Genomic DNA, 21,300 nt, shown 5'->3' on the forward strand with positions numbered 1-21,300 from the left:
AGTATTTACCACCGAACACATACGTGTACGTATACACGGCCCCAAGTACAAACTTAGATTTGGGCACCGCCCTATGCACCATTTGATGCAGTAAGGACTTAAACTAACTGTTCCGGTGTTATTTTGCAACGCCGTATTAAACCAGCAACAAACTATTTGGAAATGCATCACCTCAATACAAGGATTGCTTTGACGTAGCGTTTTAAAGTGTAGGATATGGATGCACTAAAATGCTGTTGCAATATTCTTCAGAAGTGCTATGAGACGCTGCTCTACTTAGCATATCACACATTGAACACACATTGAGACACCTCTGTACATAGCTAGCTCCATATAGCGTTTAATAAGGCAAACACACATCACAAATCGTTAATGTGCACACTATGGCCTGAATAAGCCTGTGATCGATGTTCATATTGCTCCTTTGCTTACGCAGTTTTGTCTCCTGTGAGAACAGTGACATCAGGCCTCAACCAGTGATGATGTCTGGAAACATGGGGGGGGGGGTGAGAAAACATCATGAGAAGAATGGTACATACTTCTGAAACAGTATGGAAATTAAACACACTCCAATGCCAGTGGACTAGCCCCCTGCTGCAGTGATTGTACCACAGTGTGGCCCAGGGCTAGCTATGAAACGGGGATGGGCACCGCCCTATGCACGTTATGGTGTGGGAGGACTTTAACAACATGCTTTATGCATGAGGTAACGGTATTTTGTTTTACATACGACAGGGCGTTGTTTTATCAAATACTCATGCTAGGGTCTTGCACGCTCTTGCGTTTATTACTGAGACAAAGCATCCTTAATCTAAAGAATGTGTAACAGTTTTATGTTGAAAAAGATGCCTTACCTCCATTCTCCTGGAGAAAGAAGAATTTAGGACGCCAATAAACGTCGTAGCTTTGGACAACAGTCACCCTGCAGAAACAACATGCATTTGTTGAAAATGAATTTAAAAAAGAATCAATTGCACGTGCTAATGAGATACTGATTCTGGTAACAAGTCTGATTTTTGCACCATGTCCAATTATTTCATACATACTCATTGGCATGGACGAATGCCTATATTGATTGGTCTACATGGATACTAGTACCTCATGCTAACTGTTCCACATGTTGGTTCGTCTTAATCAATACCTCGTGCTGGTTGGTCTAACGTCATGATTCTTCACGCTGATTGATATACATGAATACCTCATGGCATTGTGATTGCTCTGGGTTGATTAAATACTCCATGCTGATTAGTCCACACGAATACTCCGTGGCATGCTGATTGGTCTACATAGATTTATACCTCAAGCTTATTGGTAAGCACCTCACGCTGATTGGTCTACGTGCTTACCTCATGCTGGTTGGCCCACACAATTACCTGAAGCTGATTGGTCTCAATCAATACCTCATGCAGATTGGTCTACATGGATACTAGCACCTGAACGCTGATTGGTCTACGTGCTTACCTCATGTTGATTGGTCCAAAGGCATTTGTTGGCGGCACGTATGTGAAAGTGACGGAGGTCTTGTCGGTGCTGTCACTGTGGGTGATGGTGTCCGCGTAGTTGTCACATTGGAAGAGTTGCGTTCCGGCCGGGGCGTTCTAGACAGGAGAAAAAATTTCTGTTTGTTTGTTTGTTTGTTTGTTTGTTTGTTTGTTTATTTCATCAGAGGGAATACGTATCGCCTAAAAGGAGTTTTTTTTAATATACCCGTTGGGAAAACCCCAACGAAAGTCATTTACATTAACTCAAAGTTACAAAAAAGGTAACAAAAAAGTTATGCAGATTACTGATTGATATAAAACCAAAATAACAAACAAATGTGCTGCACATGAACTCATATTCATGATACGTTGATGAAGGTTAGACATCCAGGTGCTAAGATACGGCAAAAATAGTTTCTCAAGCAACTGGATGAAATTTTGAAACAGTCAGACGTTTCAGACAGTTTCGGAGGCTGTCTTAAACGTCTGACTGTTTTAAAATGTTATCCAGTTGCTTGGGTAACTATTTTTAGCGTATCATGCTCATGATACAGCATATGGAAACAACTGCAGAAAAACAGACACCCCAAAAACAACACTATCAGAAGTAGAAGCAGCGTTATGTGAGCAATAAGGAAACGAACGGACCAGGAAAGCGCCCTCGGAAGTCTTGATCTGGAACCCACGGAACGGGCGGTCCCCGCTGAGGGTAACTGAAAATAAACATTACAGGATGATTATACCTACACTCAAGGACACGTAACAAGTCCTAAACTGTGGACACGGAAGCCGTTAAGGTGGCTATGGCAATAAAGATAATAACATATAAGACGAATATAGGGGGGGGGGGTCCTCGCACGATTAGCTGACGACTACTATTTTTACCGGGTCCCCCGTTGAATTTAAATCCGAATTAAATTGATACGGGGTCCCGGCCGAGCCCCAAAATAGCCCGGTAGCCCCAGGGTGCCCCACGGGGCCACGTAGGGGTCACGCCCGATAGAGCAAAACAAAAAGCCCGTCAACTACCAAACGGGGGCGCCCCTTTTCTCCATGAAAAATGGAGATATTGTTTTGGGTGTGTCTGTCTGTTTGTGTTTCCGCACCACTCCAGTCAGCATAACTCAAGAGCCTCTTGATGGATCACAATGATATTTGGTATCTGGGCGGGTGTTGTGAAGCCGAAATTGAAGGTCGATTTTGGGCCCCCTGGTATGTGACCTTGGTACTGCAGCAGAACTTCACTTTTTGTATCTTTTGACCTGGACATGCTGTGGTCTTACGACTTTAAGGGTCTGAAGCATTGCAACTTTAAGGGTCTGAACTGAACATACGTTGCATGGGCTGTCCGGGACTGTATGCTCCCCCGGTCAGGGCGTACGGCATGTCGGTGAACTGCACTTGCCCGGGGTAGTGGCTCGGGGCTCCGCTGCTGCAGGCCTGCCGAGGGGCGCCGCTGTGGAACGCCTGGGAACCGACTACCAGGGACAGGAGAACTAGCGCCAACATGCTGACAGGGCTGTGGGACACAAGATTGAGAGAAAATGATACTTTCCAAGTAGAGGAGAGGGTCCGGCTGGTTTTTGACATGTTTTAGGCGTCTTTGTCGGGCTTTCTACTTTGTCATGGTTTTTTTTTTCGCGGGTTAGAGAGACAAAAAAAACATGACAAAGTAGAAAGCCCGACAAAAACGCATAAAAACATGTCAAAAATCCGCCTCTGCTCTGCTTGGAGAGTAAGAAAATGAGACGTTGCAGAAGACGGGTACATTCTGTGAACTGGACTGACGGAGTCCACCGAAAATTTGGGCAAGTCTCAATTAGTTCAGTGTCGGATATGATAAGTTTTTTCATAACGAGATATCGACATGTTGAAGACAGCAAGTTAAGTACAGTTTTAGGACAGTCTTAGTACAAACTTTAGCTGCCTTGTGACCGAAGAGGTTGCCGTAGATATTTTATGAAGCTTCAGTTCTATCATAACTGTGACAAACAAATGTGGCGACTTCGGTTTTAAAGTGGATCATTTCTTATATATAGGAAGATAGTGGGTAGAAAAAAAACTACAAAAACTTGGGATGAGTCGGTCACGTCATTTGCCAACAGATTCAGACGGCTAATGCTAATTAATTCTGTGCAACTTTTTTCCTTATTTTCCCAATTTCTGCTACTTATTGAGCAACACATAGCGTCTGGTGGAAACTCCTTAAACGAGTAGATTGTGCATGTGTGAAAGGAGACTTACTGGGAAACTATTAAAGCAAAGAATGAAGCTAGTCTGGTACTCACATTGAGGTGCGAACGGTACAGGTGTTGCCGCAGCGAAGTCGAGTTAGTTTTCCCCTTGTGTATGTTGAAATATATAGAGCGGAATGTGTGCTAAAAGGAAGGAATATCCGGCAACCTTATCTATTGGCATAGTTCATGATGATATGGTCATTGTATGGTCTTTTCAGACATTCAAAAGTACGCAAAACATGAAAAAGACTCTAATACAGCTTCCCTCAACCTTGACCGTCTTTAAAAAATGTTGGCCATAAATTTGATCGAAGAGCATGACCGTAATGCATATGCCAAGCTGTGTAGTGCCAATAGTTCCCTTGAGGACGCTAGCACTATTTCTTTATCTATATTCTGACGTGGGATACGCACAGCTGGATAGGAAAGAAACATGCAATTGCTCGCGTATGTCCATATTTATTTCTAAAAATACACAGGCAAATAGACAATCGTATAATCATGCGAGGGTTTTTGCATGACACGTTTGTCCTTGGGGTTTGATTGTCCAGCAGGGTATGAATGAGTAAGATATCGCAGCTCAGGAAGTCGCCAAGGCAGGTCAGGACTATATAAGTTTTCTTTTAATAACTTTCTTCTCTTTTCTTTGTGTTGACAAGAACAAGCTTGGAGATTAACAAAACTGTGTCAAGGCCTCTTGAACGGGTCATAATTAAAATTCTTACGAAGGCCCACAACTACAACTACCGTCGTAACGCAAACCATTTCCCATGTTGTCGTTGTGGGCCTTCGTACTTTCTTAGACTCAAACGTGGGTGTCTTTGTTGGTTAGAACACATTCGCCCTTCAGAGGAATGTGTTATGCCTCTGCACGTTAAAGAACCCAACACACTTATCAATACGAATTGGGGTCTGCTTGGCACAAAAACGTGTGGCAAAACCACAGATTTTGCCACCGAAGCAGTATTGCACTATAACCAAACATATGTACTTTCGCCAAAGATATGTTTTGTAGCATTTGGATTATGTACTAAGTTTGTATGTATATATGTGGTTTAGCAGGGCAACTCAAGAAGCTGGATTGTCATGAAACTGGGTTTGCAATTAAGTAATGTCCTATGGAGGACATGATAAGATTTTGGCCCCCTAGCGCCTTTGCTTGAGACTGCAGCAGAACTTCAGGTTTTAATTTCTCGAGTTCCATGCAAGCTACGGCCCTTCTTCTTGGGTGGCAGAAAGCTGAAGTTATATTGTAATTTTGGGCCCTCTAGTAACTTTCTTTGGCACTGCGGGGGGCGTTTGATTAAAAAAGAACCATGCTTCACCTCAATGAGACAATGGTTAGCAAAAGTTGTGAAAGCACGAAACTTGGTAGTGCATTATTCGTAAGAAACAATAGGTGGCGCTTCTGAACAATACATACAACAATGCATAGAATACACAGCAAACCATCTCAGCATATCGCTCCACATGTTTAATAATAATAACGTTTGGACAAAATACACATCTGAACAAAAGTGCGACAACAAACACACATTGCACGAATGTGCCGTCTATAGCCCAAAGAAGGCCATGGTCGTTGTACTTTGGTTGGTATTGCTTTTGTGCTATCTCCAACACATACAACTAATGTAATCATTGGAATGATATCATATATAACCCCTCCTTATACAGGCTAGGGGCCTCTACCATAACACCTTATGGTATATACATGTTTACGCTTAGGCTTAACATATTAAGTACATGGGATAAGAAGTGCATAAATTATATGTTTTGTATACATATTGCACCTGTAAGTTATAATGTACATATCACCCACTACACGTCGCCCTGACACAAGCTTTAGAAACGAGCTTTGGGCAACACCACCTTAATGTTTTAGTTCTGATGTGAAACATACAATGTGTAAATGACATATTAACATGTCTAAGGGGTGGTCTGTACCTTGGTACACAGAGTTTCAGGGAGAGGATATATATATAAGATACTCAGATACAGGTTTTCATCTCTTCTTGCACTGTTGCCTAATTTATACTCCAAAATGTCCTGGAACCAAGGAAATTAATTGGTATGGCCTTACAATAGCATATAAGAACAAGTAACTTGCTTATGCAGCAAGGCACTAGCTAGTCTTTAAGCTTTTCCGGGGGGGGGGGGGGGGGGGGCTAGAAAGGTCTGGAATGAAAATTCAAGACATCCACATCACTACAATGTTAAATATACATGTATTTCCCATTAATATAATATAATCTTATTTAAGCTTAGATTTATTTTTAAAGGCCTCTTTGGGAAGGGGGCTATCATTTAATACACCGGGAGGGGGTTTAGTCACACCTCTTACCAAGATTATTAGTGAATCTTCCCCAATACTTGTACTAGAATGTTAGCATAAATTACATGTTGATTACATAGCATAGAATAACACTTATTGCTTTTACTATTGTGAGTACTTACACAGTTACAGTTATTATCACAGTGCTTGCATATTTTTTCACTTCATGTGTACAAACACAATACACCAAATCTTCAAGCACATGTGTGGCTTTTTAGTATTGTAGGTGAAACTTTTTCGCTGGTGTGATCTGGAAAAATACTAATACCTGAAATAAATATGTACAGGAGCCAACCTATCAAATATGCTGACAGACAGATCACTTTGCAACGACATTGCCCATTTTTGCCTCGTTGCACAAATCAAAGAGGGTCCCTTAATCTGCTTTTACGCATTTACAACGATTGAAAGATGCAATCATCTAGCAAATGGTCTGGCGAAAATCAAAGCATCAAAGATTCTCGCAGCAAGAGAACTTAACAGTTTCCCCTCCAATCTGCTAGGAGATTACAAGAAGACATTACTGAAACTACAAGTTGTTCATACATACACTTGTCTGCAAATTGCAAGAAAGTATTTTGAGCCCTGCATTCACATTGAAGCACATGGGCTATCAGCAAACAAAATCATAGAAACTTCACTGAACAGGAAATAATAGAAACAGGAACATTACAAAACAATTTCAACGATGTTACATATATGTACAAGTTTTATAGCACCTGAACATAAGACAGTCGACAGTACATACATGTACACAGTAACTGTTTAAATAATAGCAAGGAAAGAGTACAGTTTTCTATTGCTAGGGATGCAGATGCTGATATTCCAACTGACCATAGCTGCATTGCGTTAACACTATACGATTGTTGTCGAGAAAAAAAACAACAAGAGCACCGAAGAAAGACACAACTGTTTGTTAAGACCTACTGGTATGGTTATACCACATACATTTTTTAAATTCTAAGTACATAGATTTTTGTCTAAATATGTTGAATTTTGCCTTTGGACAAATAGTGGAAATACTCTATACCAACAAGTGTATAGATCATTACTTTGTCTATGACATATTTCTTAACAACTTTGGTCTTTCAAAAGACTCTAGTAGCAATCTTAAAACTGTTGCTAAAAGTGCTTTATGTACATGCTAGCTTAAAATGGGTGTCTAAACTTCCACCTATACTGAAACAGTTTTTTTCAATCATATCACCAAATTACCAGCCTCTGACCGAGTCCATTTTTTGCATCCTCTATTACCAGGCCCACTGATTTTATGTATCAAGCAACACCCCTGGTGTACCAGCCAGAAAACCGTCCTTCCTGCTATTTTTGCACTGGCAGGCCATCCACCGATCTCTTTTTGGAGGGAAAGTTACCAGCCAATCACGTTGCCTCTTGAACATAGGGGGTGACGTGATTGGCTGTTGAGAAAACTGTCCTTCCATGTTTTAGCACTGGTATAGGTCATCCACCAATCAGATCCTGTTTTTGGTGGGAAAGTTACTCACCAATCACATTGCTTCTTAACCGTAGGTGGCCTTGAGATTGGCTGGTGATGTCCAGCCAATCATGTTGCTTCTTGACGGAAGGTGGCCTTGTGATTAGCTGGTGATGTCTGGCCCAGACTAACACAGAAAGGCGGGCGGGTCATAGACCAGTACCCAGTAGCCAGGGTCCTTGCTTGGTACATAGAAGAGGCAGGGCTAGCACATGAGGATGATTTTTTTTTTCGTTTACTTTTACGTGTCGTGTTCCTCCGCAATTCCCCGTCCGTCCGCGATCTCGTGGAAAACTCTGAGCAGGTTCTCCAGTCCAAAGATGTACCCCTTGTCGGGGCCCTGATGGACTGTCCGGTCGCCACGGAAACCCTTGTACGTGCTGTGCGCGAAGTCGATCATCTTCACCGCCACACCCGTCGTTGCAGCGCGGTGGCTGGTACAGAGGTCCCCATTTTCCACGCGATTCACCCCCGAGAAACAGTTATTTCCTTCATATATGATCAGCAGGGAGCTGGAGTAGAATCTGTACGTCTGATGTTTCTCCAGAACGGACTTGAGTTCCTCGAGCTGAGCGATGATTTTGGGCATCACGAGATGCTGGATGGCTTCACCGTTGTCCAAGAACTGTTGAAGGGTGTGTTTGAAGCCGTCTTCGGTCAGTTTGCGTCCGTAGTATTTGTTTCGACAGAGGAAGTGTCCAGTTTCTGCCTTGTACACCTGGAATAGAGATGGGAAGAGTGTCAATTGAGTCAAAAAACAGAAACAAGGCGTGGTTGACACTCTCCTAAATTTTTGGGTATTTTGACATTCTACTTTTAACACAACAAACACTAAGATCGATTTTCAGTTGTTAAAAAATATGCTATAGCTGAAAACAAATCACTTTTGAAAAGGTGTTTTTTTTTCTTTACAGACTGGTTTGGAAAAAGGTTATGAGTGACACAGTGTCTTTTTTTGGCAAGCCTTGGACTAAGAATTTGTTTTAACTAAGCTGTGTTTGTACATGTTTCTGCTTTTTAATGCCATTACCTTTTACACAAAAGTATGTTCTTTGTGTGCTTATGATACAGCCTATTACAGGTGCTTTATTTCTTCATTTGTTTATTTCTGTCCCAAACCCACCTGCATGCCACATACACGGATGCTGATGCTGGCTGACGTTGTTGACGCACATTTTTCCATCGGTCAATTTCTTTTCTGCTGCATTTGTACAGGTCTGTGCTACTACCTTTTGCAAGCATTATGTATATATACTCACAAGTGTGTACGTTGTTTGCTACTACTATACATGTGTTTATTTCTGTGACAAACCCACCTGCATGCCACACACACGGACGCCGATGCTGGCCGACGTTGTCGACGCACATTTTTCCATCTGCCGGTTTCTCTTCTCCTCTGTGGCATCGTCCCCGTGTTGTCTCGTGCCCATCTTCAGGTCCAAGATGCACGGGTACACGAACTGGGATGTTACATTTTCTAGGAGGATGAATTCTGAGGGGCGGGGTTAAGGAAGACACAGGTTCCCCTTTTTCTTCCAATTGCTCTGCTATTATTTTCTTGTTAACGATTTTTAGTTTGTGGGTTTAGTGATTTTGGCACTGCACTAGAACTCTGTCAAACACACTTTCTTTCAAAGTTGTGGGGTACATGTAACCTTGTGGTTAAAATGCTAAAATCTAATTTGTTGGTTATCAGATTTTTTCAGGAAAAATATGAAGCTACAGGGCAAAAAAAAAATTCTCATATGAATCAAGCCTGAGGCACCGCAGGCTTTTATAAAAGAACAACATGAAATAAATACAGTCAAACCTGTCTATAGCGGTCACTCAAGGGACTGGCCAAAACTGGCCGCTAAGGACAGGTGGCCGCTATGGAGAAAATGTCGATTAATGATGACCACGAGTGACACATATTTTCAGTACCCACTGAGATACATTTATTCACCGTACAGTACACATGTAAACATTGCATAGGTAAGTCACATTTTAGAAAGTCGATTGTTGTTGCCACCTAGTTAGTTAAGAACAAAATACATGTTGCTCAGTTGCCACTTACTGTTCGTTTTCGACCGTTTTGAAACATAAAATCGTGGCGATAGTTTTCCTTAGTCTGTTGTTGTTTCACTTGCCGCTTGTCATTATCAGCTTCTACCATTATGCTAATAGGGTACTCAGAAGAAGGTCGATCTTTTGATGGCTTTATTCTTTTCAGAAAATTGCAATAGCCCAAATTTTACATCATATTAATGTTATTGATATTCTTGTAAAGCTTTTGGTAAAGTAATTATCCTCAGTGATACTTTGCAGCAAAATAAATTTAGCGCATTATACCTCTGAAACAGTGGTGTCTACCGTTGACCTTTGTGCTGCCAACCTCCTTGGTGCTGCTGACTATCAGCGCCATTTTGAAAATTGCGCGAAACACGTTTTGACTTTGAGCACCGGGGAAAACGGATATTGGGCCGGCATTCAAACATTTCCCGAACTTACTGCATCAGCTACATGTGCGAGTTGTATTTTCCAAAAAGCTGCCGTAATATTTGTCCAGTCGAAATGCACAGAAATGGTCAATTTTGCTACGATGTACAAACGCAAGCCATGTGAAGAAAATTATACTGACTTCGCGTCAAACCATGGATTTTCTAACAAAGATAAAACATTCTGGTTTTCTTTATTATCATCCTATCCAGTTGAATCCACATAAATTTGATAACTGCGTGAAAAAATGAAGATTTTGAACCCGGCGTGTGGTGGCGATGCGGCTTCTACCGGCGCGCCGTGACCGTTACCGACAGTGTTACTGTACTCGCGGGACTGAAAATCGTCTGGCCGCGACCGCGTTGGACAGGTGGCCGTTATAGCCTAATTCTTAATGCTTATGTCAATGGGAAAAATCCAAGGGACTGACAAAAAGTGACCACTATGGGCAGGTGGCCGCTATGCAAAGGTGACCGCTAATACAGGTTTGACTGTACACACATCTAAGTCAAAGGGTGGAGACTTAAATTTAAAAAAGCACTTCTTAGCAGACCCTTGGACTTTTTTCCCCATTCAAGAATCCTGTCTAGACTGACCCCCTGTCTACAGTGACCACATTCTTCAAGTCCCTAGAGTGGTCACTATAGACAGGTTTGACTGTAACTACAGCAACTATGAAACACAAGAGGCAAGTAGAATAGTCTCCTGGCTCCCTGGAATCGAACCTTGGCCCGCCAGTCCACACGTGCTAACCACTATGCTAAAAGGTCCGGACCAGTTAGACTGGTCAGTTAGTGGCGCTTGAACCCCACTGTTACAACTGTAACAACAACAACAAGAAAACTTTTGAAAAAGGATACTGTGCAGTTTGCTGTTTGGTGCCGTCTTTCTCATCTCCGCCAGCTGTCTCTTGTGACATCTTAAGCTCCAAGGGTTGTGCCCAAGACCCTTAAGACTCTCTGCCTCCTCCTTATTCTCCACCAGGTCCACCAGGAAGGGGCCGGTGCCATTACTCTGGACCTCGATGCTGCCTGTTCTCAGTAACCTCACCCTGCGGGGGAACAGCAGACGTGGTTAGATTATTCCTTATCTGTATCTTACATATCTTAACAAATGTATGCAGTAGCATGAGCAGTCCAGTGACCTTGCCTTTGGCCCAAGGGGCCGTGAGTTCAAATCCCAGCCGTTGAGCATGCTACTGGAAAGGGTTGCAGTCCTTAGGATGATCATGGTGCAAATGTGGTTAGAAAACTTAGATGTATCTTTAACAAACAAATATCTTATGATACATATCATTCTACACAGTTCTGTGGTTGGTAACCCTGCCTCTTGACCAAGACTCCAAGAGGTCTTGAGTTCAAGTCCTAGCCATTGAGCATGCTACTGGAAAGGGTTGCAGTCCTTGGGACGGGACGTTAAGCTGTGGTCTACTGTTCATTGTGCTGGCTGAAAAGAGCTGGGGAATTTCACTGGTACAGGAAAGGCCTGTAAAAACAGTGCACAGCGCACAGCACAGCGTGTAAAAACAGTGCACAGCGTGTCTTCTCTGTCATGACCACTGTCGAGATCCCTTTCCTTTTTCCTAGACTCCAAGCAACAGCAAACGTGGTTAGATTATTCCTTATCTGTATCTTTTTAACAAATATATGCAGTAACATGAGCAGTCCAGTGGTCGGTGACCTTGCCTCTGGACCAAGGGGCCGTGAGCTCAAATCCCAGCCGCTGAGCATGCTACTGGAAAGGGTTGCAGTCCTTACTAGGATGGAACATTAAGCCATGGTCCACGGTTGATTGTGTTTGATGAAATGAGACAGTATAGTACAGGAATTTCTCTGGTACAATGAACCTGTATATAATTGTATGTAGCATCTATCTTCTCTGTCACAACCACATCTTGTGTGATCACTTTTCTTTTTCCTTTCTCTATGTAACTTTTGACTTGGAGTCCTCTAGATGTGCCAGTGTACCTTTGGCACAGTTACTCAGTCAGTGGGCCTTGACCTGCCAAAGTTAATGACATATGACAGGCAGACAATGGTCTCACCTATTCTACACACAGGTGTGCATGCTCAGGTTGATAACTCTACCTGACCAGGTGTGGACAGGTGTGCCAAAATCAACACGCAAAGTTCCATTTCTGTTGACTCAAATGTCTAAGCTGTCTGATGAAATTTATGACTTGCAGGTAATGGGCATTAAGACACAATGTACCAGTGCACTTCATAGAATCAGCAGAGAATTCCTTTCAGAACAGTCTCTGTGGGCAGCTAATACTTTAAATATCTGCCATTATATGCAATCTAACATCTTACCAGTGAGCCAATTGACTGTTACCATGCTTAAGTTTTACCTTTTCACTGCCAATTTGATTGGTTATGATAGCATAAGGTCAGGTAAGAATGAAAAGATTATCACCACCTACACCTGATCCATGACCTTTAACCCAGTGTGATAACCTTTAACCCAGTGTGATAACCTTTAACCCCAGACAAAAACCTTTAGACCAGTGTGATAACCTTTAGACTGGTGTGATGACCTTGTATCCAGTGATGATATTTTACTCAATGTGATGACCTTTAACCCAGTGTGCTACCAATAACCTTTAAACCCGATGATGACCTTTCACCCTACAGGAATACAATTTTTCTTCGACAAACCTAAACCTCTGGACTGGGCAGTAAGACATCTGGTCATGGGAACTTGTCAGAGTAATTGGCATACTATGCATCTCGTTTCTGTGCAGTAGAAATAAGCAAGGAATGTTTAATTACATTGCGTTCGGGCCCTGGGGAATGAGTGATAATCAATGAATTGTTACAGTTGGAATCTTGATGGAATTCTTAACTTATCATAGCCTGAGTGAGTGAGTGTCATCCTATTTAGTTCCAGGCTATACCTTCACGGTGAAGGTACAGCCTGGAACTAAACAGGAAGCACTCAGGTTAAGCGTATCATAGCAGCCAGTAAAGAGAGCAACACAGGGAAAATCTTTCTTTCTACCTGACTGGGGGCCAACTCCATCGTCTTCTCCCGTTAGAGAGGACACAATCACAGAGCGGTACACTACAGAGGGTAGAGTCAGCAAGAGACACCCAAACACCAACACCAGGGGGAGAACACAGAACACAGGGAAAACAAGATGGTATGGAAGACATTACACACTGACGATGGGCACATAATCAAACAGAACATGGCACAAATTTTCAGCTTTCCTTGCTTATCTTCAAAAAGAATTTTTGATGATGTTTGTCACACATTTTTGGAAGCAAGCATGATGCATGATCTTCATGCTGAGATGAAGGTAGAGGAAACATGGGTTTGGCGGAAATGGTTTTGCTGATTTTGCCAATATCGGCAGATTTCTCATTATCAACTTCCTGCACATTCTCAAGCTGACCTTTCCTTTGCAAAGAACACAGAAGCGTGAAAAACAAGATAGGAGTTCAGAACTTTGGCAAAACTTTTATCAACGCCAGGATAAGAATCTTTTAAAAAGTTGATAAAGATTAAGTTGTCATTTAGCAAATTTACGTACAATGAAGTTGAAGAAAGTAGACATACATTTATCAGCTTCTGTGAGTTAACTGGTCATAAAATCAACATTTGCAACTCCTGTTCAATGAATTGTTCTCCATGGCAAGCCAAGTATCCCTATTTTGGCTGACAACTTCTTTTCAATTAGAAAAGGTAGAGACTACGTGTAATGGAGCTGTTACCTGTGTGTTATCTCGTGTGTGTTGATGCCTTCCTTCTCCTTTCGTCGTCTCCGCCGCTTGGTGCGATGGACGCTGGCGGCGCCGACGTTGTCTTCCTCCGCCGACCCCGCGGGCGAACTGTCGGACTCAGAGTGCCCGCCAGAGTGGTTGGTCTCACACGGATGTGCCACGAGGTGGATGAAGCCATCTTTGTCTTCTTGAAATGAGACCTGGATGACTCCTGGGGAGAAGAGGAGAATGTCAAATGTCTGTTCTTTTAAAAGTGACCTTGTCCTTATTTGGAAGAGAGAACTGAAAGACACCTGATGGGATGGAGTGTCAAAGGTCATATGTGTGAAAAGGTGAATGACACCTGGGGGAGGGGGAGAATGTCAAAGGTCAATTGTTTTAAAAGTGACCTCGTCCTTAGGAACAAAGACCTGAATGACACCTGGGGAGATGAGAATGTCAAAGGTCAGTCTTGTCAGGGTGACCTCCTCCTTATTCGGAACAGAGACCTGAATGACACCTGGGGAGGTCTAATAGCTATTATAAGCTAGTTCGGAGTTGCTACTACGCATGTGCAGTGTCAAAGGTGAAGGCCCCCGCGACGGAAACAGTGCTCGCCTCCACATTGTCTCGATTTGCATAACAACGCCCAGACAGGTTTTGTTTCCGTCGCGGGGCCTTCACCTTTGACACTGCACATGCGTAGTAGCAACTCCGAACTAGCTTATTTAGGAGAACTAGAAAAATTTAATGAAAGCTCATTTATTTTGATTAGGTAAGATATTTGGAGGTTAAACACAAATGGAAAACTAAGCAGACTTTGTTAAGTCAAGCTCACCATGTTTTAATGCAACATTCCAGCCCTTTTGGGAAAACACCCTAATCTTAAACTTTGGACATCACAGGAGGTCAGTGATATGAAGGGTCCTCCCAAACCAGAGTGGTTATCTTTTGTTTTGCTAGCAGGGCAAAATGCCATCTGGACAGGCCCTTTAAATATTTGCATGACAACGCCCCTACTCTCACCTCTCAAATAGAAGTACCCCCTGGAATAGAAGTACCCCCCGGACAAATTTTCAAAATGTAATATAAGTACCCCCTGGAATAAAAGTACCCCCCGGAAAATTTCAAAAATCGACAGTCGAGGCTAGGTAAACTGTGTCAATACATGTACAACTGTCACTGTCAGAGGGAAATAAGATAATAAGCAGGTAGGTAACTTATATTTAGTCAATTATGCCATACCTATTAAGTATATAGATATTGAACAGAATAACTGTCCATAGCTTGTTCAAATCATGATGATCTTCCTCGCCTCTTCGTAAAATATAATAGTAATATTGAAAAATTGGGCATAGGTTCCCCGCTATGACCCCTAACCGGGGGCCACGGTGCTTTCAAATTCAACAAGTGAAAATGTACATGATACATGCTTTTTCTACTTGGAACTTGAAGCAAGTGATCAAAGAAAATTGTTATATCATTTTATTATGACTGACAATCAGTGACATATAACAAAAATCATCAGAGTACTTTTAAAAGTTAAATGTACCTGATCATATTTTCTAAAGACATCAACCACAAAAAAAACACAAATATGAACACAGTCCTTCCACAGAAGAAATATGTCTATAAACTTTTGCTCCATAGCGTCGAAAAGTGAGACGCTCGGATTTCGAGTTCCCTCGGTAAATCCCACAATATTGAATAGAGATCGACTGTAAAAGTAGCTCAACGTCACAGACCGCACATACTAAGAAGTTACCCATTACGTGTTGACACTAGAAACCCGCGATGAACCGCCAAAATTGGGAAAATCTTACGATTATTTAAAAAAATGAACCCTCTGAAAATAAATATGGCGCTGTGTGTCTATCGTTGCCCAAAAAATATAATATTTCCATGCGTTTACGGTATCATTTTAAAGATCGGTATCCGCACTACGCAATATGCTGCTAGTTTTACTGTCGCCATGCCTGAGAGTGGCGGCCATGTTTCGCGATTTCGCGCTGTTGTTTACCGAATCACATCGGACATATTTCTGCCGTTTTAGAGATTTTGTGGCCTCAAAACACATATCACAAGGGAAGTTAAGTTATGATTGTTGTTTTGACGTGTTACATGTCTTCTGCGAACAAATAATTCTTCCGCCGCGCTGCCGATACTACGGATATAGTGGTCAGGAAATTATTATTCCCTGTGTAGGCGAGCACCCTACTCCACACGTTTTTGATCAGCGTGCTTTGGTTTACGGTGTAAACAGAGACTATCAAAGTTATTTATATGAAAATTGTATTTTAAGATGTCAATGTCGCGTCTTATTTTCCGATTTACTTTGTAGCGTCATAGCTATATCGACCGATATGTTACGAGTGCCGCCAGGATACTTTTCACAGGGCCGTCAAAGCGGCGAGAAAAATCAACGCCGGTAGGCCGAAAAATAGCGAATTACGAGCAAAAATACCGGGGAAATATGGGCAGAAAAACCTTAACTTACGATTTTAGAGGGATTCCTGGTTTGCAAAGCCTCAATTTTTCAAAAAATAATAAACGTACCGTCTAGAATAAGAAAGTACAGGGTGGAACTATTGGCGAAAAAAAATAAACGTACCGGTACGTTTATTTGAGAGGTGAGAGTATGTACTTTGCCCCATGGGACAGTCTTGTTTATTCTTGGCATGTTTTGCCCCAAGCAACCAGGACTATCCCAACATTCTGACTTTCAATCAGTAGGCAGGTTTTCGCCTCCAGGGATGAACTATCACACCATTGTCTGATTTTTAAACAGCTTGCTGACAGTTGAGAATTTGAAAACTCTGGTGGGGGTTTTTAAAATCCACTAGGAAAATAAAAAAATAACAGATCTGGTTAACAGAGTAATCTGCAGCTAACAAGTGATTTTAATTGGGCGTACTGTTGACACAATGCCCACAGAGAATAAACAAAGCCTGGCCACAAGGGAGTGAAAGATTGTAAGTGCCAATTATGTGTCTATTTTTGAAGCAGGTCTGTTTGTTTGAAAAGTTCTAAAATCCTCTGGGGAAAGGAAGGAATGAAAATGCAAACATTCCAACTGCTAACAAAGGAAATAATTTCTACCACAGAATTCTGTTGTTGTTGTTGTCCCTGCTTAACATGTGCTGGGTTTCACATGCAGACTGCAAAGTAAAGAATTTCCACCACAACGTCTTGTTGTTGTTGTTGTCCCTGCTTAACGCCTAGTGCTGGGTTTCACTTGGTTCATTTTGAGTCAATTGTCTCTCTGGGTATTTAACTCTCGGTGACTCGAGTTCTTCAGTCTTCATTTAGATCATTGTGGTCCTCTTCTGGCTCAAAGACTTTTGTATCGCCTCTCTAAGTACTGTTCGTGACAACTCCTTACCTGTGTTAGCCTGGATGCCAGACCCCCAAACTCTGAAATACTAGTATCTATCGTGTGGCCCCACACGATAGATATTTCAGAGTTTGGGGGTCTGGCATCCAGGCTAAACCTGTGTGGGTACTGGCATTCCAGGGAAGCCATTCTATACTGACTGTATACTGACTGTTGTTAAACGGCTGACCTATTTTCATGAATAACAAACCAAGTCACCTGTGTTCTCACCTGTGATGACATTTAAACCACAACACAAGCACTGGAGTGACTGCAAAGCATGGGACAACATGCTTTAAGTTAATGAGATGGAAGCAGAATATGAAAGGTATATTCTTTGAAAACCTTTGTACTGTCTATCCTTTTGGGGGCTTATTTTGCTCAGTTCAGGGTACCCTGGAATCCAGAGCATATGTACTGGCCTGCGCTCCGAGTTATCGGGCTTACCCTTCCGCTCCCCCCCCCCCCCCGAAGATCTACCCCGCCCCACTATCCGCTAGCCACCCAATCTCCGCAGCCGTAGAGCGGAGCTTGTTTGGCTAGCGCCTATAGTAGCGGGAAGTGGGGCGGGGTACGTTGTCGGGCCACAGGAGGGTTGGTCCGATGGAAGCTCCGCGGGCCGGTGTAGGCCCGGGGAAGCTCGGTACAATTGCTCTTAATTCCAGGGTAAGTTCAGGGTTGTAGATGTGTGTCCAAATCACAACAATTGAGCCAAAACCAACCATCTGCTTGAGTCCTAACACAATACAAACTAACAAAGAAACTTGTAAATTGTCAAAGCAAAGCAAAAGGTGTGAAGTTGGCTAAGCACAGCTCATACATACTAAATAGTCCTCACATCGTTGAACAATAATGTAGCTCGTTAGACTCGCTAATCATGTCGTTAGGACGTTTCTAAATTTGGAACCTCTTTCAGTCTTTGCTTACCTCTGTATTCTGGGGAGAATTTCCGCAGGTTTTTTGGCAGTGACAGGTAAAAGTGGTGCTCTCTGGATATCATGGGTTTGCACACGGTGTGTTCGTCGAATCTCATCATACTGGAGTGACCCCCGACTTGGTGAATGAACGGTTCGAGGGGGACCGCTCGCGAATAGTCCACGTCCAAACATTCGAAATCTTCCATACTCTTCTTTCCTCTCGCTCTCTCTTCCACCGCGATCGGCTCGTCTAAACACATTGAGGTCTGTGAAGACCAACGCCGAGAGAAAAGCGAGCGAGACACACTCTTCCCAGCTGTAGACTTGCTGTAGTAATGGCCACCGGAACAACCGGTTTTCCACAGGGCTTCTGTCAACTGATCACGACGTCTCAATTTATGATTGGTTCAAACCTGCAACACAAATTGACAACTTGTAAGAATTTGAAATACTGAACATGCAAACTCACATACAAAATGTATACACAAGACCAAAATAATATTCTAAATTGCAGTTAAACCAGTACTAACTACATGTTGTGAAGATAATGATGCCTTGACATTTTCACACTTGAAGTGTCACACACGTACACAAACTGACAACTTGCGTAAGGTGCGTCAGGATCAGAACGTGACGTACATAAATAACAGATAATCAGTCATGCACAAATAATCATCAATACAAAACTACCGAACCCACATTCTAGAATAATTACCTGCAAATTTGCAGAGGATATGATTCATATGTTTTGCTTTGTTCTTTTCATGTGATGGTGTCCAAGACAACAACTTATATTAACTGTAAATGCCTCACAGGAATTCAATTTCACGGCAGGGAGAATCTGAGTGTATGCAGTGGTTGAAATTTAAATAAAAATCAAAAGGGGGTAGGTGGGCAGAAGACTGAACAGGCATTTACACCGTAAAATGTTTGAACATTTGTTTATTCATGAGAAGCTCAAATCAGCCTGCAGGTCACTTTTCATTGAGGTCATGAGTGAAGGGTCAGGCAAAATATAGCAAAGATATACAGACTACATCATTGGTGGTTCTAAGTTCACAGCGAAGAAGTTATTGTGAAAACCGTGAAAATACAACCACCGCAAAAAAATTCAACATTTACGTAACATAGAAGCTAGTCACATTTGTAAAATGACAGAAGAGAAAGCCGCTAACTTCAAAATCTGCCAGCAAATATTTCATGATTCACAGCTATACAACTGCATATAATATTTACATGAGCATGTACAGTAAAACTAAAAGATGCTATATTATATAGCATAAACAGTGTTCGAAATACCCGTCTGCAATCTGCAAATTGCATAAAGATTTTCAAGATTGCAGAAGAAAAATTAAACAATCTGCAATTTTGCAGAAGAAAAAAATCAGACTCGGAATTCAATGGCTCTCAATTCAGGAGATTATATAGACTTACTAGTAAGCAAACTAGCGGCGCTGTAAATATAAACTGAAGCCCACAGCGCTATTAATTTGAATATTTTTCACACACATGCATGTTATTCCTCTTAAAAACTTTGCTAGTGATAATCAAAGATAGAGTCAGAGAGAATAAAGAATTACAGCAATGTTGCAAAGCTCTAGATATAATGTAAATAAGTAGGCATTATCAAGTTGAGAAGGTTGTAGTATGGAGGCATGTGTATTTGCAGAAAATATTTTCAAATTGCAGAAAAAAATTTTGACATTCTGCAATATTGCAGAACACTGAAAAAAAAGTATTTCTACCACTGCATAAAGCTACCGGTACATTAGTTGTTTGGGAGCCATGTCTAGATGTTTACAGTGCCATCTGCCCTGGCGTACCTCTATCTAGTTCAGGGTGCCATGTTCACCTTGGCTGCTCATCTTTTCACCATAAATGATATGGCATAACTGTCTGGGTTAAATATTTGTCCTTATGAACACCAACTGATGGAAATACCTGAGGCTCTTCGCTACCAACCAAACATTGGATATCATATGGTTTGAACTGTGTCACGTCAACCATGTCCGCAAAAGATGAAACTATGAGCTGCGCAGTTCTTTTCAAGGGCTCAATTTGTACTTTTGTCATCTTTATCTATGTATCGACATTTTATGCTCATCTTCAAATGATTTAAAAAAATATTGGAAAGAAGAAGAAGGCCCAAAATATTTTTTTTTCACTTTCAGTTACCTGTATATGACATGTGGGTCATAAATATACAGAGGCTGGATTCTTTGGCTTTGGACTTCGGAACTCGCAGGTTTTAGGAGTGTATAATTTTTGAGCCCTGAAAAAAGTCTTCAGTTCAGGTTTCTGGACCCAAGTCCCACACAAAATAAACTTCAACTAAATCAGATTCAAACAAAACACATAAATATTTTGACAGCCAGACAAGCAAGATTGGGAGGGGTAAATTGTAATTATACAATCATGGACAAGACTACAAACATAGGAGGCGTTTGCTGTCCGTTTAAAAACAATTTTGGGTTAGTTTTATAGGAAAAACACCTTTATGTCCTATGGGGAATTGCTGCACACAACGTCCAGATGACCCCTTTCTGGACATTGTACTTTCTACATGTAAATTATGGGATTAAAACAAGCGGAATTTTCGTCACGACTGTATTTCTAGCATCTAAAGGACACCAGTTTATGAGGAAAGCCGTCTTAAGTCTACAAAGCTTCAGCTCGTCCGAAAATCAACTCGCCAAGTTACCCTGGTCGATACAAAATATCCGACAGACCGAGATAGCGGAATTTTCCGATCGCTGTGGCTTCCCTGCTAGAAATAACTAGTCACTCTCTACGGCTTCGTTTAACCAAAAATGAACATATCTTCAAACTTTACCTCAGAAATACTTGATGATGTGGTGGTCTTGCGTTGTGGTTGGTGTATTAGTTTAAATACACTGCGTTTTTCCTGTATTTAATGACGAAAGGGCGATTCCCCCCTCCCTCTTCGCTCAGTCGATTTTGAAATGAATATTTGCGTGAAACGTCATCGTTCAGCTTACCCTAGACCACGACATGTAAATATTACCACAGTCCTCGGCGCGCCATTTTCCACAGTGATCCAGATCTCCGGGGGACAAGGTAAGTCACTACAGAACGAGGTAAGTATTTGAAAGTGATCATGTGACTGAATGACGCAACACCACTTAGATCACATGACAAAAACAGGATGTTCACCCTGACAACCAATCACAGACGAGAACCACAGGGCAATATCAAAGCAGATGTAAGGAGGGAAGACCGTAACGTTTTCTGGCTAGCTGATCATATATAACCTCGGTATTAG

General features: G+C 41.9%; 2 protein-coding genes across 6 annotated transcripts; both read right to left on the bottom strand.

The window, feature by feature from the left end:
• Positions 1–328: 328 nt before the first annotated feature.
• LOC136447901 (defense protein l(2)34Fc-like) lies at positions 329–3,902 on the bottom strand. Its single transcript, XM_066447024.1, has 6 exons — positions 3,770–3,902; positions 2,816–3,000; positions 2,130–2,194; positions 1,462–1,598; positions 855–922; positions 329–486 (listed from the first exon to the last, which is right to left on the bottom strand). Exons 2-6 carry the CDS (start codon positions 2,988–2,990, stop codon positions 470–472), a joined length of 462 nt encoding a protein of 153 aa, XP_066303121.1. The 5' UTR covers positions 2,991–3,000; positions 3,770–3,902; the 3' UTR covers positions 329–469.
• Positions 3,903–7,779: 3,877 nt separating this feature from the next.
• Positions 7,780–21,023, bottom strand: LOC136446680 (inositol hexakisphosphate kinase 1-like). 5 transcript variants are annotated; one of them, XM_066445146.1, is made up of 8 exons: positions 20,851–21,023; positions 18,028–18,430; positions 14,159–14,169; positions 13,740–13,948; positions 12,681–12,758; positions 10,884–11,074; positions 8,862–9,037; positions 7,780–8,263 (listed from the first exon to the last, which is right to left on the bottom strand). In XM_066445146.1, the coding sequence occupies exons 2-8, from the start codon at positions 18,275–18,277 to the stop codon at positions 7,787–7,789; spliced, it is 1,392 nt and encodes a 463-aa protein (XP_066301243.1). In that variant the 5' UTR covers positions 18,278–18,430; positions 20,851–21,023; the 3' UTR covers positions 7,780–7,786. The 5 variants fall into 5 exon arrangements, with proteins under 5 accessions (XP_066301243.1, XP_066301242.1, XP_066301244.1 ...); XM_066445145.1 differs by lacking the exon at positions 14,159–14,169 and adding an exon at positions 14,237–14,247 and having other exon boundaries at positions 20,851–21,022; XM_066445147.1 differs by lacking the exons at positions 12,681–12,758; positions 14,159–14,169 and adding an exon at positions 13,024–13,086 and having other exon boundaries at positions 13,740–13,959; positions 20,851–21,021.
• Between the last annotated feature and the right edge of the window lie 277 nt (positions 21,024–21,300).

Source organism: Branchiostoma lanceolatum, chromosome 13 (assembly GCF_035083965.1).
Source record: "Branchiostoma lanceolatum isolate klBraLanc5 chromosome 13, klBraLanc5.hap2, whole genome shotgun sequence".
NCBI lineage: Eukaryota > Metazoa > Chordata > Leptocardii > Amphioxiformes > Branchiostomatidae > Branchiostoma > Branchiostoma lanceolatum.